This window comes from Sarcophilus harrisii, chromosome 1 (assembly GCF_902635505.1).
Source record: "Sarcophilus harrisii chromosome 1, mSarHar1.11, whole genome shotgun sequence".
Classification (NCBI taxonomy): domain Eukaryota; kingdom Metazoa; phylum Chordata; class Mammalia; order Dasyuromorphia; family Dasyuridae; genus Sarcophilus; species Sarcophilus harrisii.
The window spans coordinates 81,263,275-81,284,878 of NC_045426.1; the positions used below are offsets into that span (position 1 = coordinate 81,263,275).

The 21,604-nt window shown below is 48.3% G+C and overlaps 2 protein-coding genes across 2 annotated transcripts; one reads left to right on the forward strand and one right to left on the reverse strand.

Annotated features, from left to right (window-relative positions):
- The first annotated feature begins 162 nt into the window (after positions 1 to 162).
- RRP9 (ribosomal RNA processing 9, U3 small nucleolar RNA binding protein) lies at positions 163 to 21,552 on the forward strand. The gene is made up of 15 exons (XM_031958343.1): positions 163 to 322; positions 500 to 594; positions 13,929 to 14,038; positions 14,676 to 14,743; positions 14,838 to 14,879; positions 15,789 to 15,915; positions 16,210 to 16,334; positions 16,423 to 16,515; positions 16,829 to 16,929; positions 17,560 to 17,694; positions 17,801 to 17,863; positions 17,979 to 18,124; positions 18,912 to 18,991; positions 19,084 to 19,157; positions 19,270 to 21,552. The coding sequence occupies exons 1-15, from the start codon at positions 248 to 250 to the stop codon at positions 19,361 to 19,363; spliced, it is 1,428 nt and encodes a 475-aa protein (XP_031814203.1). The 5' UTR covers positions 163 to 247; the 3' UTR covers positions 19,364 to 21,552.
- Positions 19,882 to 20,853, reverse strand: LOC100914018 (IQ domain-containing protein F6-like). Its single transcript, XM_031965874.1, has 2 exons — positions 20,710 to 20,853; positions 19,882 to 20,261 (listed from the first exon to the last, which is right to left on the reverse strand). Exons 1-2 carry the CDS (start codon positions 20,851 to 20,853, stop codon positions 19,902 to 19,904), a joined length of 504 nt encoding a protein of 167 aa, XP_031821734.1. The 3' UTR covers positions 19,882 to 19,901.
- Positions 21,553 to 21,604: the final 52 nt, after the last annotated feature.

Sequence of the window (21,604 nt, forward strand, 5' to 3'; positions counted from 1 at the left end):
GACGAACTTCCTATTTCGTCTCTCAAGCAGCAGAAAAGCCCGCCCCCTTACGGGGTGGGGCCAGACCCCATCGCTTGCCCCATGAGCGTTCTGGAGGCGTGGCATTGCCTGTAGCCAGGGCCTAGGAAGGGAGAAGGAAGGCGTGGCCAGAAGCCCGGGCCTCTCAGCGCGTAGGGGGCGTGGCCACGCCTTCCCGGTCAGCCGCCACGTGAGCCTCGCGCCGTTCTAGCTGAGGTGAGGAGCCAGCATGTCGGCGGCCGTGGCGGCTTCGGGAAAGCGGGGGAAGCCGGCGGGTCCGAGTGCCGGCAAGCGGCGGCGGAAGGTGAGGCGGGCATCCCCCCCGGAACGGCGTCGTTCCCTCCCCCGAGCGGGCGCGGCCCGGGTCCCTCCCCCCGACCCCCCCCCCAGAGGCCGGGGCCGGGTTCGCCCCCCTGGGGGTCCCGGCCCGCCGCTGCCCTCAGGCGGGCCTCTGACCGGGAGGGCGGGGTTTTCTTGGCAGCCCGACGTGGAGGAGGAGCCGGGCCGGGCCAAGCCGGGCACCAAGAAGAGACCCAAGCTGAGTGAGGAGATTTCCAGCGACTCGGAGCCGGAAAGGTGCGCGGGCTGGGCCTTGGGGTGCGCGCGTGTGTGCCCTGTGTGGGTGTGCCCTCTGTGTGTGTGCGTGTGTCCTGCACGCACGCATGTGTGTGCCCTGGGTGGGTGTGCCCTCTGTGTGCGTGTGTGCCCTGTGTGGGTGTGCCCTCTGTGTGTGTGCGTGTGTCCTGCACGCACGCATGTGTGTGCCCTGGGTGGGTGTGCCCTCTGTGTGCGTGTGTGCCCTGTGTGGGTGTGCCCTCTGTGTGTGTGCCCTCTGTGTGTGTGCGTGTGTCCTGCACGCACGCATGTGTGTGCCCTGTGTGGGTGTACCCTCTGTGTGTGTGCCCTGTGCGGGTGTGCCCTCTGTGTGTGTGCGCGTGTGTGTGCCCTGGGTGGGTGTACCCTCTGTGTGTGTGCCCTGTGCGGGTGTGCCCTCTGTGTGTGTGCGCGTGTGTCCTGCACGTACGCGTGTGTGTGCCCTGGGTGGGTGTACCCTCTGTGTGTGTGCGTGTGTCCTGCACGCGCGTGTGTGTGTGTCCTGGGTGGGTGTGCCCTCTGTGTGTGTGTTCTCTGTGTGTGTGCGTGTGTCCTGCACGCGTGTGTCTGTGTGCCCTGTGTGGGTGTACCCTCTGTGTGTCGGTGTGCCCCAGTGTGTGCTGGTGGTGCCTCCGGTGTGTGTGCCCTGTGTGTGTGCCCTGTGCGGTCCTGCACGACGTTGCTGTGTGTGCCCTGTGGTGTACCCTTGTGTGTGCCCTGCTCCGTGTGTGCCCTCTGTGTGTGAGGTGCTGCACCCTGGTGTGCCCTGTGATGTGTGCCCTGTGTGCGGGTGTGCCCTCTGTGTGTGAGTGCTGTCCGTGTGTCCCTGCAGTGTGGGTGCCTCTGTGTGCGTGTGTGCCCTGTGTGGTGCCTGTGTGTGTGCCTCTGTGTGTGTAAAACTGCAGGTGCCCTGTGTGGTGTGCCCTCTGTGTGTGTGCGCGTGTGTCCTGCACGCACGCATGTGTGTGCCCTGGGTGGGTGTGCCCTCTGTGTGTGTGTGCCCTGTGTGGGTGTGCCCTCTGTGTGTGTGCCCTCTGTGTGTGTACGTGTGTGCCCTGTGTGGGTGTGCCCTCTGTGTGTGTGCCCGTGTGTGTGTCCTGCACGCACGCGTGTGTGTGCCCTGGGTGGGTGTGCCCTCTGTGTGTGTGTGTCCCTGTGGGTGTGCCCCTGTGGGTGTCTGTGGTGTGCGCACCTGTGTGTGCCTGCGCCTGTGTGTGTGCCCTCGTGTGTGTGCTGTGCGTGTGTCCTGCACGCGCGTGTGTGTGTGCCCTGGGTGGGTGTACCCTCTGTGTGTGTGTGTCCTCTGTGTGGTGTGCGTCTGTGTACGCTGCGTGTGTGTCCCTGTGTGGGTGTCCTCTGTGTGTGTGTGCCTCTGTGTGTGTGTCGTGTGTCCTGGGTGACCTCTGTGTGCACCTCTGTGTTCTGTGCGGTGTCCTGACGTGGGTGGTGCCCACAACATGCGTGGTGTGTCCTGTGCGGCGTGTGCTCCCAGTGGGTGCCCTGGGTCACTCTTGTGTGTGCCCGCACATGTGCTTGTGCCCTCTGGTAATCATGGAGGCAGGCACTCTAAATGCACACGGTTGATCCCTAGTGTGATGTAACTCCTCTGGCTGTATGTTTCTACTGTCTTGTGCTAGTCCCGGTTTTGTAGCCTTTTTGTGTGTTGCACTCACTAGTGACTTGCCCAGGGCTACACATCTAGATGCTATTAAGTGACCTCTGGTGTGATTCTGATGACTCTGGGTATCATCCAGCGGTTTAGGGTACACTTGTAGTTGTCCCATGATGACTTTTTTTTTTAATAGTTTGTCCTAAATTTGTGACACTGATCTCTCCTAATTTTCTTCCTATTTTTCTCACTACTCTTTTTAAATCTTTGCTGGATCTTCTTTTACCTACAAATGGTCCCTCAAATAGCCTGAGCTCTCTTCACGTCTCTTTTTACCTTTTTACACTTGGTAATCTCTTTAACACCATCTCTATGTGGATGATTCTCAATTTTTTAAAAAATCTAGCTCTGACCTTGACCTGCAATTTTTTTTTCCTTTTCTTTTTTTTTTTTTTTTTTTATTATAGCTTTTTATATACAAAACATATGCATGGGGAATTTTTCAACATCAACCCTTGCAAAAATTTCTGTTTCAACTTTTTCCCTCCTTCCCTTCACCCCCTCTCCTAGATGGCAAGTAGTCCCATACATGTTAAATATGTTAAAGTAGGTGTTAAATACAATATATGTACAAGTTATCTTGTTGCATAAGAAAGATTGAATTTTGAAAGAAGATAAAAATAACCTGAGAAGAAAAAAACAGAAATGCAAGCAAACAATAACAGAAAAAGTTGATCTGCAGTTTTTTAGCTATCTTGAAATGGATGTTTCATAGTATGACCAAAAAAACCTCTTTACCATTTCCCCAAACATCCCCGATTTTAAACTTGTTAATTTTGAGAACACCATCATCATCCATCTCCCCACCTAGTCTTCCTTGACCCCTCATTCTCACAGCACATATTGAATCTCTTGACACAGTCTTGTTTCTACTCTCATAATATCTCTTTTCTATGTCCCCCTCTTTTTACTTACATGGCCACTGTTCTTTTTTTTTTTTTTTTTTAGGTGTGAATACAGATTTTTTTATTTTTAATGATTATAACTTTTTATGAACAGAACTCATGCCTGGGTAATTTTTTTTTACAACATTATCCCTTGGACTCACTTCTGTTCCCACTTTTCCCTTCCCTTCTTCTATCCCCTTCCCCAGATGGCAAGCAGTCCTATACATGTTAAATATGTCACAGTATATCCTATATGTCACAGTATATCCTATGTGCAGGATACAATATATGTGTGCAGAACTGAACAGTTCTCTTGTTGCACAGGAAGAATTGGATTCAGAAGATAAAAATAACCCAAGAAGAAAAACAAAAATGCAAATAGTTTACATTCATTTCCCAGTGTTCTTTCTTTGGGTGTAGCTGCTTCTGTCCATCATTAATCAATTGAAACTGAGTTAGATCTTCTCTTTGTCGAAGAAATCCACTTCCATCAGAATCCATCCTCATACAGTATTGTTGTTGAAGTATATAATGATCTCCTGGTTCTGCTCATTTCACTTAGCATCAATTCATGTAAGTGTCTTCAAGCCTCTCTGTATTCATCCTGCTGGTCATTTCTTACAGAACAATCATATTCCATAACATTCATATACCACAATTTACCCAACCATTCTCCAATTGATGGGCATCCATTCATTTTGCAGTTTCTAGCCACTATAAACAGGTCTGCCACAAACATTTTGGCACATATAATACTTTCCCTTCTTTTTAGTATCTCTTTGGGATATAAGCCCAGTAGTAGCACTGCTGGATCAAAGGGTATGCACGGTTTGATAACTTTTTGGGCATAATTCCAGATTGCTCTCCAGAATGGTTGGATTCGTTCACAACTTCACCAACAATGCATCAGTGTCCCAGTTTTCCCGCATCCCCTCCAACAATCATCATTATTTTTTCCTGTCATCTTAGGCAGTCTGACAGGTATGTAGTGGTATCTCAGAGTTGTCTTAATTTGCATTTCTCTGATCAATAATGATTTGGAACACTTTCATATGCGTGGAAATAGTTTCAATTTCATCATCTGAAAATTGTCTGTTCATATCCTTTGACCATTTATCAATTGAAGAATGGCTTGATTTCTTATAAATTAGAGTCAATTCTCTATATATTTTGGAAATGAGACCTTTATCAGAATCTTTAACTGAAAATGTTTTCCCTTCTAATCTTTGTTTGTTGCTTCCCTTCTAATCTTGTTTGCATTCGTTTTGTTTCTACAAAGGCTTTTTAATTTAATATCAAAATTTTCTATTTTGTGATCAATAATGATCTCTAGTTCATCTTTGGTCACAAATTCCTTCCTCCTCCACAAGTCTGAGAGGTAAACTATCCTATGTTCCTCTAATTTATTTATAATCTCGTTCTTTATGCCTAAATCATGGACCCATTTTGATCTTATCTTGGTATACAGTGTTAAGTATAGGGGTCCATGCCTAATTTCTGCCATACTAATTTCCAGTTTTCCCAGCAGTTTTTGTCAAACAATGAATTATTCAAAAAGTTGGGATCTTTGGGTTTTTCAAATATTAGATTGCTATAGTTGACTATTTTGTGAACCTAAGTTATTCCACTGATTAACTAATCTATTTCTTAGCCAATACCAAATGGTTTTGGTGACTGCTGCTTTATAATAAAGTTTTAGATCAGGTATAGCTAGGTCTGTTCTTATGCAGGCTCTCATTAGCTTGCCCTTGGATCATTGCAGTAAACTTTACTGTTCTCTATTTCAAGTCTCTTCTTACTCCAGTGTTTCTTACATTTAGTTGCCAAAATTATCTTAAAATCTGACCATGTCATCCTTATTTTCCTCTTCACCCCAAATCAAGAAACTCCCGGGGCTCCCTGTTACCTCCAAGATTAAATATAAAATAAATGTAAAATCTTCAGTTTGACATTTAAATAACTTTACAGCCTGATCCCTTCCTACTTTTAACTACTCGCTGTTACATATTCTGTGATCCAGCAATACTGGCCTTTTTGCTGTTCCTCATGATACTCCATCTCTTGACTCCATTCATGCTTTTTCAGTGACTGTCCTTCAAGCCTGGAATGTTGTACATCTTCACCTTTTACTAGTCAGATCATTTTCCCCTTTTGCAGGAGATCTTTTCTCCCACATCCCTTCTGCTGCTTAGTGCCTTCCCTCTGAAATAATTTTCCATTTACAATATATTTATCTTGTATGTACAGTTTTTTGCATGGTATATTTTTGTGGGGAAGTTTTTTGTTATTAGAATTGAGGGCAGGAACTGGTTTTTTTGCCCTTCTTAGTATCCTAGCACTTAATATAGTTCTTAGCCCGAAGTAAACACTTAACAAGTATTTGTTGATTGGCCTTTTTGTTAAAAGAATGAACTGAATTCAGTCCTTTATTGTTCAAGAGGGAAAATGCCTTCTGCCAAAGTGGAAGTAACTGGCCCAAGATCAATCCAATTAGTATGTGTTAAGTTTCCATTTTGTGTTTGGTGATGGAGATACAGAGACAAAAAATGAAACAGTCTCTACATTTTATAGGGGAAAGGAGGGGATACAGCTTTTAAGTAAATAAAAAGTATATACATAAATATGTGAACGATATGCTCGTCTCTGAAAGGCTTTCATTCTAATGAGGGAGATGTTATGTAACTAAGTACTTAAAAGAGATATACAGACTAGATGAAAGGTTATCTTAGAGAAGAAGGTCTGCCTGTTGTTTGACTTTTGCCCTTTCCATCATGTTACAGACTCTCTTGATTTTTCTTGATGTGAGGGGGAGAGTGGAGTGCATGAGCAATGAAAGTATATCCCAGTAACTTCTGAGGAAGAGTCTCTGCCATCAAGGGGTCGAAAGAACGTTTGTAATCATGGAGTAACTTAGTCCCTGATCCAAGTTTTGCAGAGGACAGGTATGGAGGATGAGCTCAGTGAAGGACAGAGGAAAGGGATTCATCTATGAGATACAGCAGAGAGGCCAGATTGATGGGAAGTGGAGAGAAGTGTGGGAGGGTCCGGTGGGACCAGATCGTAAAGGGCTGAACAGAGAGTTTGTCCTTTGTTGTAAAGGCAATGGGGAGCCACAGAAAGGGTCTCAGTAGGTGAGTAGCATGGTCAAGAGTTTTAATCCCAGTCACAATAGATTGGAAAGAAATTGGAAGCAGGGAGGCAATATGATACAATGGATTGAACTTGGGCCTGGGGGTTGGGAAGGCCAGAACAGAAATACTTGCTGGCTCAGTGATTCTGGGCTCTCAAGTTGATTTCTGTAGTATTCAGTTTCTTCATCTATAAAATGAAGCATTGGACTTGATTCCCCCAAGGTCCCCTCTGAGTCTGACGGCCAAACAGCAGGCCTGATCTCCTTCTCTGCCAGTAGTTGAAGTAGTTGAAGATGATTCACACATCTCCCTTGAGTCTTTTCTAGGTTAAACACCTTCAGTTCTTTCACTGATTTTTATAGAGGAGATAATTTTGAGCCTTTTCACCTTCCTGGTCACCCTCTTCGGAATGTCCTTATACATGGTACCCAAGACCAAATAAAGGGAGGAAGAAAAGAAATAAGCATTTATTTAGTGTCTGCTGTGTTCCAAGCCCTTGTATTAAGTACTTTACAAATAGGATCTCATTTAATCCTCATAACCACTGTGAGAGGGAGGTGCTGGTATTAGTCCCATTTACTTTTGAGGAAATTGAGGTAGACATGGGACAAGTGACTAGCAGAGCTGGTGCCTGAGGCCAAATTTGAACTCATATGTTTCTGCCTCCAGGTCCAGAGTACTGTCCATTGCACCATCTAGCTCCCTTGTATGGTCTGACCAGGGCACAATACAGAAAGACACCACCTCCTTATTCCCAGAAGTCATATCCCTCTTAGTGCAGCAGCATTAACATTTTTGACTACCACATCCCATTGCTGACTCATTTTGACTTTGTAGTCAGTAAATTAATAAGCATATTAAGTGCCTAGTATGTGTGCTAGGTCCCAGATATGCAAAAACCAGCATGAAATGTGGCCTGCTATCTGGAAGAAAGACCCTCTGATTGGCAGTCAGATTGTTCAAATGTATTACAACTGGAAGCAGCCTCAATTTTCTGAGAGTGTGTGAAAGTGGGATTAGAATTACAAAATTAAAGATAGCAGTAGGAAAAGAGCAAGTGAATGACATAAGCAAGAGCAGAATATCTGTTGTTTATACCTCTCAGCACAAAGATGTGTCTTTACAAGGGAGAAAAATAGAATTCTTGCACTCCAAATGGAGCACGGCTTACAGAGGTGGAAGTGCTTTGGCAAAGCTTGATTCTGCATTGTCAGGTCTACAGTTGGATTGTTGGTTTTTTTAATCAGCTTCCAAAAAATATAGACGAGGTAAGCTATGGTTGGGACAGTAGTTTGAGAGAGATTCAGTACTATCCTTGGGCCTTCACCTCTCTCCTGTCCCTCACTTTTCAGCAGAGTACCTCACCTCCTGTTCTACTGAGAAAACAGAAGCCATTCACTAGGAGGACCCTTTTTCTCCTTTTAGGCACAGATCCCTCCCTTGGGATCCTCCCTTGGAGTCCTGCTGCCAAAATGATTTTGAGCCATTAACAGTTTCTCTTTGATTCTGAGACTGTACTGACTTGTCCACATCTTAGCACAGAGATGGTGTGAGACACTGTAGCAAATACTTTAACTAAGTTCTACATAAACTATGTCTATGGCACTTCCCAATCTGTGAGCTTAGTGACTGCAAGATAACAGGACATAAGAGTGGCCTAGTGTGGCTTGTTCTTGATGAGACCATGATGATTCTTGGTTATTCCCACTTTCTTTTCTGGATATTCATGAAACATTTAGGAATATGCCAGGAATCTAAGTCAAGGTCACAGTCCCATAGAAGACTTTTTTCTTCTATTTCTTTTGAAAATTTGGGACATTTGCTGTCTTTTAGGCTGTCTTTCAGATCTTTCCCAGTCTCCATTGTCTTTCAGCTTATTAACAGTGGGCACAGAAATCACATCTTACCAGTTCTGTTGGTACCAAAGAGTAGAATTCATCTAGGTCAAGCTGCTTGAATACACTGAGAGTAACTAGATTCTCTTTTATTCTGTTCTTATTTATCTCAGGTATCAGCTCTCTGTTAGCTTTTTTTGTTCTTTTATTTCCAATGAGAATGCTATTTTCCTTGTTAGAGAAAATGGAAAGAAAATAAGAGGTGTTGTCGGTTACCATGCCATCCATGCCATTTGCCCCAAGCAGCAATCCATCCGTTCTCATTTGATCCTCCTTCCTCCATTGTCCCCATGTAGGTTTTAAAAACATTGATTGCTGTCCTCAACTCATTTGGAGCCGTAGCACTTGTGGCATGATTGTTGTAGGACCCTGCCACGCTTTTATTCATCCCCTGTACATAAAGAAAGAAAGTTTTATTGGGATATTTTATTTTTATATCACCTATACTTCCCACATTATTCCTCATCTTTCCAGAGAGCCATCCATTATAATGACCAATAAAATAGAGGAGGGAAAAGTTCAGCCAAACAGTGAAATTGTCAGATATTATATACAGTGTTCCACACCTCTTGGCTCTCATGTCTGCAAAGAAATGGGAGGAAGTACCTTCTCATAGCTCTTTGGGGCCAAGCTTGATCATTATAGACTAGTGGAATTCAGTCTGGAGTGTTTATTTCAGCAGTTAGATGAGCCATCTGTTTTAATTTGGCCAGTGAACTAAAAATGGTTTTTACATTTTGAAATAAGGTTTTATTGGATTTTAAAATGGAGAAACCATTCTTAGCTCTCAGATAGCTAACTGGTTGCAGTTCAGTTTAGTTGCTGCTGTTCATTTGTGTTGTATATGTTATTTTCTAGGTTCTACTTACTGTACATATCTTTTACATTCTAAGTTGGTTGTTAACTTCCCTGTGTATAAGATCTACATTGTTCTCTTAAGATAAGTCCAATCCCCCTCCCCCCCCCCCCCCCCCCCCCCCCCCCCTTAAAATAGTTCTTCTTTGTATCTTCAGAATTTCCTTGAAAGTTTTCCATTTTTCCTGGGCTGATTTTCTCTTCAGAATTTTAGTACATCTAAACTCTTTGATATCTTCTGTCACAAAATTTAAAGTTCTAGGACTTAGCATGGTACCTGATACATAGTAGGGACTTAAAAATGCTTATTGACTAATCATGGCCAGTGTTTCTCTCCTCTCAGATTCTGGGAAGGGGACTCAGTTCCTTCTAATCATTTTCACTTCAGCAACCAGTTCTTCCCTATTAATAAAAATCAGATCTAGCATACGATTTCACCTGGTTAGTTCTTTCACTCTTTTGGCACTGTTCTTTGTCCAGTAAGAGAAATTTGTGGCATTTTTTATGCTTTGGTACTCATAATCCCTTCTAATTTTAGCAGCCTGTCTGTTAATTTATCTGCTTATGGAATTTTCTTTTTTTCTTATTTACAAAATTGTTTGGACATTCCCTACCTTTTGGTGGTAGTGCTAAACTGCAAAGGGTAATAGAGAACTCAACAAGACTAACCCCTTTTCCTTCAACTCTGTACTGTCACTTAAAACTGACCTACTGCCCCAATACCCAGAGGTACATACGCTACAGCCTTGGGGTTCAGTACTTTCAGTACTGCTCCAGGCTGAAGAAAACCCAATTCTCTATTTTTCTTCCATAGGTGACTGTAGAGAATGAATTTCTGCAGCTTACTGTAATTGGGCTGGGAGTTAGATGGGCTGCCTCTGCTGTAGAAGTATAATTTCTGTGTTGCCCAAACCCATGGGGATCAGTTTATACATCCTATAGTTGTGAGATAGCTGCTGAGGGAAAAGTACTAAGTGAACACTTAAAAGTGAGTACTCTCCAATGTTAATTCATAATATAGGTTTTTTGCTTTTTTTGTAGATTCAACTCAAATTCCATCCTTGGTACATAATTCCCCTTTTGAGGAGTTTTGAGAGTTACTGAAGACTGGAAAACATTTCTGGTCTTATCATCTTGTGAATCATGTGTCTAAAATTGCAGAAAGAGTAGTGCTTGATTGCTTATTGTCAGTGTGGCAAGAGGCCCCCAATATAATATCTCAGGGGTCTGTGGCCAATTCTGTTCAGCCCTTCTTTTCAATGACTTGGAAAGGCTTGCTTATCATATTTGCAAGTGGTTGGACACTTGCAACCAAAAACTTGGACAGTTAGCTAACAATGAATGAGAAAATCTATCCAAAAGGATAGAACATTGGAATTAACCTATGATGAAATTCAGTAGGAGTAAATGTCAGTCTTATTTGTGTAATATGTAAGCATGGGTAAAAAGCAGTTGTTGCCCCTCTCTCACCCCCACCCCCTCCCCAAAAGAAGAGAGAGAGAGAGGTTTCAGTGGACTACAAGTTCTGTGAGGGAGCTTTGTGAGGTAGAAACCAAGTAAGTTAATGAGATCTTGGGCTACATCAGACTCTTCAGGCCTTCCTGAGACCGCCTTGGTGGTCTCTCCATGGGAGGCAGCAGAGATGAGGATGGGCCTTGGGACATCCAGGGAGTTGGTGAGGTGGGGCTGAAGCTCAGGAGAGATTAAACCTGGATAGGCAGATTGGGGAGATATTGGCAAGGAGATCACAACTTAATCTACAGCAGCTTCTAAGCTGGTGGGGGAAGGAGAAAGAAGGGGGCCCAGACTTTGCCTTAGATCCCCATGGTTAGGGGTGAGATGCGGATGGTGATCCCATAGAGGATACTGGGGAGGAATGAAAAGCAGAAGGAGCCAAGAGGATGCTGGACAAGGATGGCCATGGGGAGCAGAAGCTGCAAGAAGGTCTGGAAGGAGGAGGACTAAGAAGAGGCAGAGACAGAGAGATGGTGGGAACGTCAGAAGCCAGGTGGCTAGGGCTGAGAAGTGAGGGAGGTGAAGCAATAGAGGCTTTCAAACCACTGTTTTTTTATTGTGAAATCAACAAATGTGAACATTTCATTATATGAGGAAAAGTCAGTTGTAAAGTCTGGGCTAGCTCCTTAGAGGGCCTCAGGATCAGTCAGAGTCTAGATCAGTCAAAGTCCTTGGTCTTTAGGGGGAGAAATGAGATTCTGGAGTCCGAAGTCTCCAGCCTCTCTCCCTCCCCCTCCAATCCTTGTCTTTGATTACCCCACCACCACACATTCAGCAAGCCCCAATGGTGAGGAAAGCCATCATCTAAATATATGCTAATAGAACTATTATCTCACATGGAATAGGTAGCCTTAAGTGCTCTGCTGTCTGATTCAAGCACACCTTTTCAGAGTTTCAGTCCTCTACAGTCAGTCAGCAAGCACTTATTAGATGTGTTATTCTGACCCAAGGAGTACGCTAAAATCTAGGGAGAAGAAGAAAAGCCAAAAAATCTTTGCCTTCAAAGAGCCCCCATAGTAATGGGGTGACAATCCAGGCTATATATGTGTGGGGTAGATGAAGAGAAACTGGGCCAGCCCGTTAGTAACAAAACTGCTCTGCTTATCTTTGATCCCTGATGAACTTCCTGCTGCTCTCTTCTGAGTATTTTTATTTTATTTTTTAAAATAGAATTTTATTTTTTTCCCTAGTTACATGTTAAGAAAATTTTTAGCTTTCATTTTTTACAAGATCTGAGTTCCAAATTTTTCTCCCTCCCTCTCCTCTCCTTAAGATAGTAGGCAGTTTGATATAGTTTATACATGTGTTATCATGTAAAACTTACTTCCATATTAGTCACAGTTGTGAAAAAAGCAGAACACAAGGGGGAAAAAACCTTGAGAAAGAATAAAATAAGTGAAAAAAATATACTTCACTCTGCATTCCCAGTCCATCAGTTCTTTATCTGGTTATGGATAGCATTTTCCTTCATGAGCCCTTTGTACATGTCTTGGATCGTCATGTTGCTGAGAAGAGCTAAATCAATCATGATTGATCATCACACAGTTCCTGGTTCTACTCATTTCAGTTTGCATCAGTTCATACAGATCTTTCCAAGTTTTTCTGAAATCTGCCTATTCATCATTTCTTACTGCACAATAATATTCCATTACATTCATATACCACAGCTTGTTTATCTGTTTCCCACGTGACAAATAATCAAAAGATATGAACAGGTAGTTCATATATAATGAATGTTTTATGACATTCTTTAAATCTCTTTTGATTAGAGAAATGCAAATTAAAACAACTCTGAGATACTACCTCATAACCTATCAGATTGGCCTCCATGACAAAAAGAAAAGTAATAGATGTTGGAGAGGATGTGGGAAAATTGAAACACTAATGCACAGTTGGTGGGGTTGTGAACTGGTCCAACCATTCTGGAGAGCAATTTGGAACTCTGTCCAAAGGGCAACCAAACTGCATACCATTTGACCCAACAATACTTCTACAATATGTGTATCCCAAAGAGATCATTAAAAAGGGGAAAGGACCTACATATGCACAAATATTTATAGCAGTATAATTCATGGTGGCAAAATCTGAGTATTTTTAAATGTTTTATAGACACCATTGTACTTCCTCCTCCTTTTCATTCTGCTTCTCATTGCCATCATTAGTAATCAGCTACCCACTCATAGGAGCCCTCCCTTGTCACAAATACACTGTCAAGGGAAATAGTCATTACATCTAAAAACATCTGTGTCGTTCTGTACCTGAGATCCGTCACGTCTGCCCAGAAAAAAGATGAAAGCTTCCTCCTTCCTCAGACTTCTGGAGTCCCAATGCTTCCCTTCATTAATCAGAGTTCTGAAGTCTTTGCAAGTGTCTTTCCTTTTCATTATTTGATCATAGTATATCTTATTCTACTTGTTCTGCTGTCTTCTTCCCAGCTGCATATCTGTGTATATCTTTCCAGTTTTCCCAAATATTTTAAAGCACAATGTCCCATTAGATTCAAAAACCTTCATTTGTTAGCCATTCCCCTAATTGTTGGGCACCCACTTTTTTTCCCCAGTCCTTGATAGAACAAAAAGTGCTGCTATAAATATTTTTTGTACCCAAGGTTCTTTTGTACCCGTTTTTAACCTTCTAGGAGTTGTGTCTGTTAGTTAGTATACATGACTTTCTAAGTCACGACTTACACAGGCAAGAAAAATGTAGGATGATCACTTAGCAGTTAATGTCTTTTGTTTCTTGGGGTTTTTTTTTTTGTTTGTTTGTTTGTTTTTTACTGAGGCAATTGGGGTTAAGTGAATTGCCCAGGATCACACAACTAGGAAGTGTTAAGTGTCTGGGGTCATATTTGAACTCGGGTCCTCCTGACTTCAGGGCTAGTGCTCTATCCATTATACCATTTAGCTGCCCTAGGTTAATGTCTTTTTAAAGTTAGGGACAAGCTGAGGATGACTCTTGGCAGCAAGAAAGGAACCAAAGAAATAGGAGAGATGTGAAGATTAGGCAGAGGTGGAGAGAATGATTTCAGGGTAAGCTTATGGAAAGGACACAACTCCTGGACTAATTCAAGTCCTCATCAGCTGTGTAGTACCTCTGAATTGATTTCCTTGAATCTAGTCTGCCCCTCATAGTAGAGAAGCTCCTTGAGGGCTTTCCATGGATATCTTTATGGCTCAAACTTTGTACAATCTTTCACCTGAAAAGAGATACTCCTTAAACACTCATTGAATCTGTCGTTGGCGTTTCCCTGAAGTGCTGAGCCCATCTCTGCCTGCAGCTGCACATAAATAGGTTTCTTGTAGAAGTGACTTTGATAGGAGCAAGAGACAGATCCCTTCATCTCCACTCTCTCCTGTGTCTCCAGTCCTGAGGACACAAGGACCAAGGAAGAGGAAGATGAGGAGCTGGAGGAGACTGCCCAGGAGAAGAAGCTCCGGCTGGCTAAGCTGTACTTGGAGCAGTTGAGGCAGCAAGGTAAGTGACAGAAGCCTGGGAATCTTCCCTGGCTTGAGGAGTGTGGGGGGGAGCCATCCTTTCCGGTCTTCTCTGGGCTCTACTAGGACATTCAGAACTGCTGGCATTTTCCTGGGTCTTGCTACTATTGGGCTTCCAGGGTGAGGAGCCAGCATGGGGCTCTGGGAGCCACCGGCCTTACCTGGCAACGCCGCCCTCCGGTCCTGCCCTCCCCCTCCTTCCTGCCGTCTCTACACTTCCTTGGGTGCCTGGGCCTGGGCCCTCTGGGGGGTGATTGATGCCAGGGCTGGCATTTAGTCTGGCAGGGGATAGCCTAAGTCCCTGAGTTAAGGTCCCTGAGAGGTAGAGAAGGGAAGACTTTAATAGGCCCCCTGAAGGGAAGAAGCCCCAGGGGCCTATAGTTATTGAAGCTGACTGAGGCTGTGAAGTAGCTTTGGATAAGATCAGGGGACGCCTGTGTCTGCACAAGGAGAGCTGGGCCCTGGGGGAGTGGGGGGAACCTGAGAGGGAAAGAGGCAGGAACTGGGACCTGCGCCTCTCCCTTGGTGGAGTTTGGGTTGAAAATGAAAACAGCTGGGGATTCCTTCTCTTCCCCCCAACTCTGGTCTTTACCTGGTCTGTATTCTGCTCTGGGCAGAGGAGGAGAAAGCAGAAGAGGAGGCCTTTGGGAATGACCAGGTGGCTGGGCGGCTAAAAGAAGATGTGGTGAGTGGAGGGTGAATGTGAATGTGGGGGTGGGGGGTCTGCCCCCTTGCCTGTGGGGCTCCAGAGAGTATCATCCTCTCTCTTCTTCCCACAGCTCGAGCAGAGAGGTCGACTTCAGAAGCTAGTGGCAAAGGAGGTGAGGGGGAGAGAGTTCTGTGTTTGGATCCCGGCCGCCGTCTTGGGTGCTCCTGTTTCTGAACCTCAATTTCCTGTTCCAGGAAGCAGGAGCGATTGTGCTACCCGCCTTCCAGGGCTGTGCTGAGGGCAACGCTTTGTAAACCTTAAAGGAACGAATCGGTCCTTAATCCTGAGCCCCCTCTGACCGTGGCCTGGTCTGGAGGGAGCCCCCTTGTTCCCTGGGCCTCTCCTCATCCGCAGAGCAGTGGTGACTTGCTCAGGCTTTCACAGTTAGTCGGTGTCCACGCTTCAGAGCCATGTCACCGAGTTCTGAGCCTAGTACTCTAGCCAGAGCCCACCTCTCAAAGCCTGAGAAGCCAGCTGAGCCCAGTGTTTCCTTTTAGACAGTTGTTTTTTAAACAGTAGAACATAATCTCATTGTGTCTCTGGGAACTTGGCGACTGCGAGGCGCTCCCTCTTTCTTAATAATCAGATAACTTCTTTTTCTGTGCCCAGGAACGTGTGACTGACCTGTCGCACCAGCCCCATCTCAGGGATCCTTCAGGATCCTTCAGTGCCTTGGTTTTTTCCCTTCAAATTGGCTGCTTTTCTCCTGTGACCAAAAGAATCCTGGTTTTGTTACTCTGGAAAATTGTGGACCCACCAGACATCCTATCCCTTCACATGTGAAGCGTCCTTTTCCTAGTGTATGAGATAGGAGCAGATTCTTTGGACGAGGAACGGCCAGAACCGTCTCTTGTCATCTTTGTCGACTGAGGAAGTCCCTTTGTCCCTTTGCCGTCTGGGCAGGCCTGGATGTGGTTTCTACCCCAGCCTAGGAGGGGAGAATGAGGCCTGAGGCTCTTGGGAGCACCCGTGGAGCTTATTTCCTGCTGGTCCAGCTGACGATGCCCCCTGTTCTTGGCAGGTCCAGGCTCCGGTGGCTGCAGACATCCGGGTCCTTCGGGGCCACCAGCTGTCCATCACATGCCTGGTCATCACCCCAGACAACTCGGCCATCTTCTCTGGAGCCAAAGACTGCACCATCATCAAATGTTAGTGACCAGAGAGGCCCCAAGCAGGGCCTGTCCTATGCTCAGCAGACCGGGCTGACTTTTCCCCCTTCTCTTCCCCGGCCAGGGGCCCCCTCCCCACCTCCCAGCCAGGGGCAGAACCTGCAGCCCCCTCCCTGCCTCCTGGCCAGGGGCGTTCAGGGCAGGAGTTCCGGTGCTGAGCCTCTTGGATCTCACTCTCATTTCTGCCCCTCGGCTGTCCTCAGAAGAGGGCCAGCGGCCGGTCTCCAGCCCTTGCCATGCTTTCTCCTCACACTTTCCTCCCTCCCACTGCAGGGGGTGTGGAGAGTGGGAAGAAGCTGCACCAGATTCAGAGGGTGAAGAAGGGGGCCGAAGGCCAGCCACCCGGGCACGCTGACCACGTCCTCTGCATGGCGATTTCCTCAGACGGCAAGTACCTGGTAAGGAGCTCGCCGAGCACTTTGGAGCTGGGGCAGGCGGGTCGGGGGTCGGCACGAGGACACCTCAGCCCTGCCTTCTCGTCCCCAGGCCTCGGGAGACAAGAACAAGCTCATCCTGATCTGGGACGCAGGCACCTGCAGGCACCTCTATACCTTCACGGGACATCGGGATGCAGTCTCGGTGAGAGTGGGAAAGTGGGGGCCTGGGAGACCCCGTTGGCCTTCGGCGGGTGGGGGGGCAGTCTTCTAGCTGGAAACAGGATTTTGTGAGGTCATTACAGCCATCTTCATGTCTGCTTCCAGGGCCAGGATTCCCTTTATGACTTAATGTCCGCAGTAGATCGTTATTGTTACTACACGTATATGTTTATTATATATCCCTGTGATGTGCCTTATGCTCTTGGGTGGGTTCTTCCTGTTGCCATCTAACCTTGACCCTTCCCTGCGGGTGGGCCCCGGGCCCTGACACTTGACTCACCCTCTGCCTTATTTAGGGCCTGGCATTTCGGAGGGGCACGCACCAGCTGTACAGCACATCCCACGACCGCTCTGTGAAGGTGTGGAACGTGGCCGAGAACGCCTACATAGAGACCCTGTGAGTGGGAGGTTGGCCGTCTGGAGCAGCACTTCAGGGGAGAGGCCTGTGGGGGGAGGAGGGCAGCCCGGGCGGAACTCCTCAGCCAGGCTTTTGGGGTCCCTTGTCCCTGGCCCCCAGCTCCATCTTGTCTCCAGCCTCCTCTCCCCAGAGTCTGTGACCCAGGGTGGGAGGGCCCCGCCTAAAGCCCCCGAGTTGGGACGTTCTAGGATTTGGGGTAGAGGGAACTCGAGAGCATTTCCCCATTTTACATAGGGGGAGACTGAAGCCTGGAGAGACTTGGCCAAAAGCACAGACGATGCCCGAGCCACCTCCACTCCTTTGGCTGTTTCCCTGGCGTGCCTCCTGCCTTTGGCCCTCCCCCGGTGTGGCGCCCAGCCCGCTGTTGCTCCCCTCTGAGTTCCCCCCAACCAGGCCCTCCAGGGCCCGTCAGCAGCCTCCTGTTTGGCTTGTCTCCTGCACAGGTTTTGAGTCCCCAGGGGCAGCTCCCCAGCAGGTTCTGAGTTAGTGGGGACCCGAAGACCAGCCAGCCCTGGAGAAGTGGCTTGTTCAGGGCGTGGGGCCTGGCTTCTCGCCCGCCTTTCTGGCTGGATGGTGTTTGCCTGATTCTTCGCCCTCTTTTTGTCCCAGGTTTGGGCACCAGGATGCCGTGACGGCCCTGGATGGACTGAGCCGGGAGAGCTGTGTGACCGCGGGGGGTCGCGACGGCACTGTCCGTGTTTGGAAGATTCCCGAGGAGTCACAGTTGGTCTTCTATGGCCACCAGTAAGCGGGTGGGAATGAGAAAGCCTCCCTAGAGAGGGGGGAGGGGCTTTGGGTCCTCCTGGGGAAGGGCTGGGAGGCTTTCCTCTCAAGTCATTTCCTCTTTTAGGGGCTCCATTGACTGCATCCAGCTCATCAATGAGGAACACATGATATCTGGCTCAGAGGACGGGTAAGGGATCCTCCCTTTAGCCCCAGATGCACCGTCCTCTGCCTGACGGTGCCCTCCCTGCAGCCCTTCCTGTCCCCTCCATCCCCCCACTAACTCTTCCATCTCCCTGCCTCAGCTCCTTGGCTCTGTGGGGCCTCTCCAAGAAGCGGCCCCTCACCCTGCAACAAAAAGCCCATGGGATGCGTGGGGAAGAAGGCTTGGAGCAGCCCTTCTGGGTGTCCTCTGTGACTGCGCTGCTCAACACGGACCTTGTGGCCTCAGGTTGGCTTGGGCCCCCTCCCCCTGTAGGAGTTTCTCCCCTCTGGGGCAGGCTTAGGGCCAGGGGGCAATGCCAGGAGATCAGAGGGAGGAGCCTCTGGGGCCTGAGGGCTTGGGGAAGGTCTGGGAGGGCCCTCAGGGCATCCAGGAGGGGCCTGAAGTCTGAGACCTCAGCTGGGCTTGTGCAGCCTTGGGCTTGGGCACTCTGATCTATGGGGTAAAGGCCCGAAGTCCCAGGGAGGAGGTAGGACCTGGGGGCTGGGTGGTGTAGCAGCAAGGAAGGAGGGACTCTTCGGCTTCTGTGACATTCTCAAGTGCTGCTGGGGAGGTTAACGGACCAGAAAGAGAGCTGGGAACTGCTGCCCGAGAGGGCCTAAAGGAGGAGGCAGTACCCCGGCCGGCTAGGCTTCCTGGGAGAGAGCTAGCTGGCTGCCCAAGGGCACAGCTGATCGGGAGGGCCCCTGAGGGTGCCCGGTTCTTGGCCTCATGGGGGTGGTGCAGGTCTGTTAGGGGACTGATTTGGGGCAGTGTAGAATTATTGTTGGGCTCAAGGTTGGGGGGGGAGGGCAGCCTTTCACTGCTGGTGACAAGTATCCAGGCAGGAGAGTTAGGGTCTGGGCAGCACTAGCCAGGGCCAAGGGCAGCTCCCTGCTGGTCCCCCGGTGTCTGCCTGGAAAGGAACCTACGTTGTCTCAAGCTCCCCGGAGCCACAGCAGGGAGGGCGGGCTCTGGTTTTCCTTCGCTACCTGGCCCCGTCAGTTTTTGTTCTCTCCCTCTCCCCCCGCTCCAGGGTCTCACAGCTCCTTTGTGCGACTCTGGCGGTGTGCAGAGGGTTTCCGGAAGCTGGAGCCCCTCTGGGACATCCCTTTGGTAAGCAGTGGGCCCAGGAGGAGGCAGGGGGCTCGGGCTGGGGCTGGGGGCGTTGTGGCGCTCCAGGTCACACCTCCCGCTCTACCCTGTAGGTTGGCTTCATCAACAGCCTCAAATTCTCCAGCACGGGAGACTTCCTGGTGGCGGGCGTCGGGAAGGAGCACAGGTACCGAGGGCTGGGGGTCCCCCTGGCTGGGTGGGCTGGTCCAGAGCCCAGGGCCGGAGAAGGCTGTGGAGGGGACCCAGGCCTCTGGCTCAGCACCGTCCTCTGCCCACAGGTTGGGACGCTGGTGGCAGATCAAAGATGCCAAGAACGCGGTCTGCATCATCCCCCTGCGGAGAGTGCCTCCTGCCCCCGCCGCTGGCTCCTAGCTCCTCTTCCCCAGAAGCCCTCCCCTCCTTATTTAAGGCTCTTCTCTGCTCCCACTGTTTGTATTAAACTGGCCTGTGGGTCACTCCAGGCCCAGCCTGCCTGTGGGTTCTTCCTGGGGATGGGCAAGGCTCAAAGGGAGCAGGAGGTGGGGTTTGGGGCCTGGCGCCCAGCTCTTGTCCCTGTCTCCCTGGGACATCTCTGGGGAGGTCTGGGAGTGGAAGCAGTTTCCCAGCCGCAGGAACAGGACGGACAGAGACAGTGTCGGACACAGAGCAGCTGGCGAGAGCCAGAGAGCGAGCGTGGTCACGGTTAAGAGAGCACGTCCGGCTTGCAGCGGGCTCTATGTCTGTTATCTCATCCATCCCTACAACCCTGGGAGATAGCTGCCATCGTAGTCTCCGGTTTTACAGACGAGGAAACTGAGGCAGACAGGTAGCAGGGCCCTTGCCCAAGATCCCTCAGCTAGTCAGGGCCCGAGGAGGGAAGAGGTCAGGTCAGACCTACCAAAATCCTTTATTGGGGAGGACCGACCGGGCCCTAGGCAATTAAGACCTTCATGTCCAGTGCCAGGCCACCGGCCATGACCTGGTAACGGCCACGCATGAGCCCACGGGTTAGGCAGTTGCGCCAGCGCATCTGGATCAGGCAAGCAGCGGCCCGAGCCCTCAGGTAACGCCGTCGCACACGCCACATGCGGACCACGGCCTGAAGCTTCACCGCGGCCCACTCTTGCCTCGTGTAGAGCTGCAGCACTGTCCGTCGCCGCCGCTCTAATAACTGCGTATGAGCTACCCGCCACCAGGCCTGGATGATCCAGGCGCAGAGGGCCGCATGCAGCAGGGTCCGTCGCACTAGGGTCCCCCGCCACCAGGCCTGGATCTTGATGGCTGCCTTGTCCTAGGCCAGAGTGGAGCAGGACAAAAGCCTACTCAGCTCCCAGCCAGTCCCCTGTCCTTGCTTAGCCTGTGTCTCTGTCTGCATCTTCCTGTCCCAGAGCTCCGCCCTCTGGTAATAACCTTAAACCTTCCTTGACTCCTGTCATCCCCCCTCCTCCCCCTTTCTCTGAGCCCCATGTGGTCCGGGTCAGGCCTGGCTGTTTTTCCTCTTACCAGATGGGGGCCTTGGAGGCTCCACAGAAAATGTTCCACTCCCCCCCGGCCAAAATGAAACAAGAGCCCTGTGCTCCTCATTTGGTGGGTGACGATAAATTTTTTAAGAAGTGTTTGACCACATTTAAACCTTCTCTGGCTTGATAAATGAAAACAGAGAGAGAGAACTTGGTTCAGCCGTGCTCCCGTTCGGTACAGCAAGCAAAGCTTAAAGCAGCTTAAAACCAAGCACTGGCCTCCGCCACGGAGCGTCTTGGGTGGCTGGAATGGAAGAAGGGTTCTTCACAGGCTCCCGAGCTCCTCCAAATGCCTTTATTTTCAGATGACATTTTGTTGATTGCATCAAGCCCCAGAGTCTGGACCCCCTCCATGAAATTCATTCCCATTCAAGTGATCAGCCTAACAATTCAATAGGAAAAAAACAAGTGCACGAAGATGGGCCTGTTACCCAATGTGCAGCTGGAAACGTGGCCTGTTATGTCAGCCTGTCAGCACATGTGTCTTCATTAGGCATTGTAGATGGACGGTAAACTAGACCCAAATTCAAAAGAAGAGTGGGTCGATTGAATTACATTGAGGAGCCTTCTGATCATCTTAAATTTGCCCCCTGACAGACATAAAACCTACTTTTGAACAAAGGCAGATTTCCAATAATCCTCTCTCTCTACATAATATGGAATACTCCAAATTAATTGGGGAACTCAAGGCAATGGAGACATACATAGTGGGTGTAACTACATCATATTGAAGATTGGTTTAAGAGTTACTCAGGAAAAAGTTATTCAGGAAAAGGAGCCTCAGAAAAGAGGCAGATAGCAAGTGAAAGACAATCCAAATGCTGCATTGATACCCCCCAGACTGTGGATGTTGCGTAGCTCCTTCATGGAGGGTTTTTGGAAGTATGTGAACGGCAATAATAACGGATGAGGTGGTGTGAGTGGATAGCAGTGCACACTGCTAACGAGGGAGTACCCCCACTAAAACCTTAAAAATGTGCATGTTCACTTGAATAGCTCAGAACGAGTTGGTAGCCTATGTTTTTGTATCCACATATAAACACTATTTTACTTTTCTGTATATTTCTCTAGTTTTTTTGGGTTTTTTTCAGTTCTTATTCACATAATAAGAGGT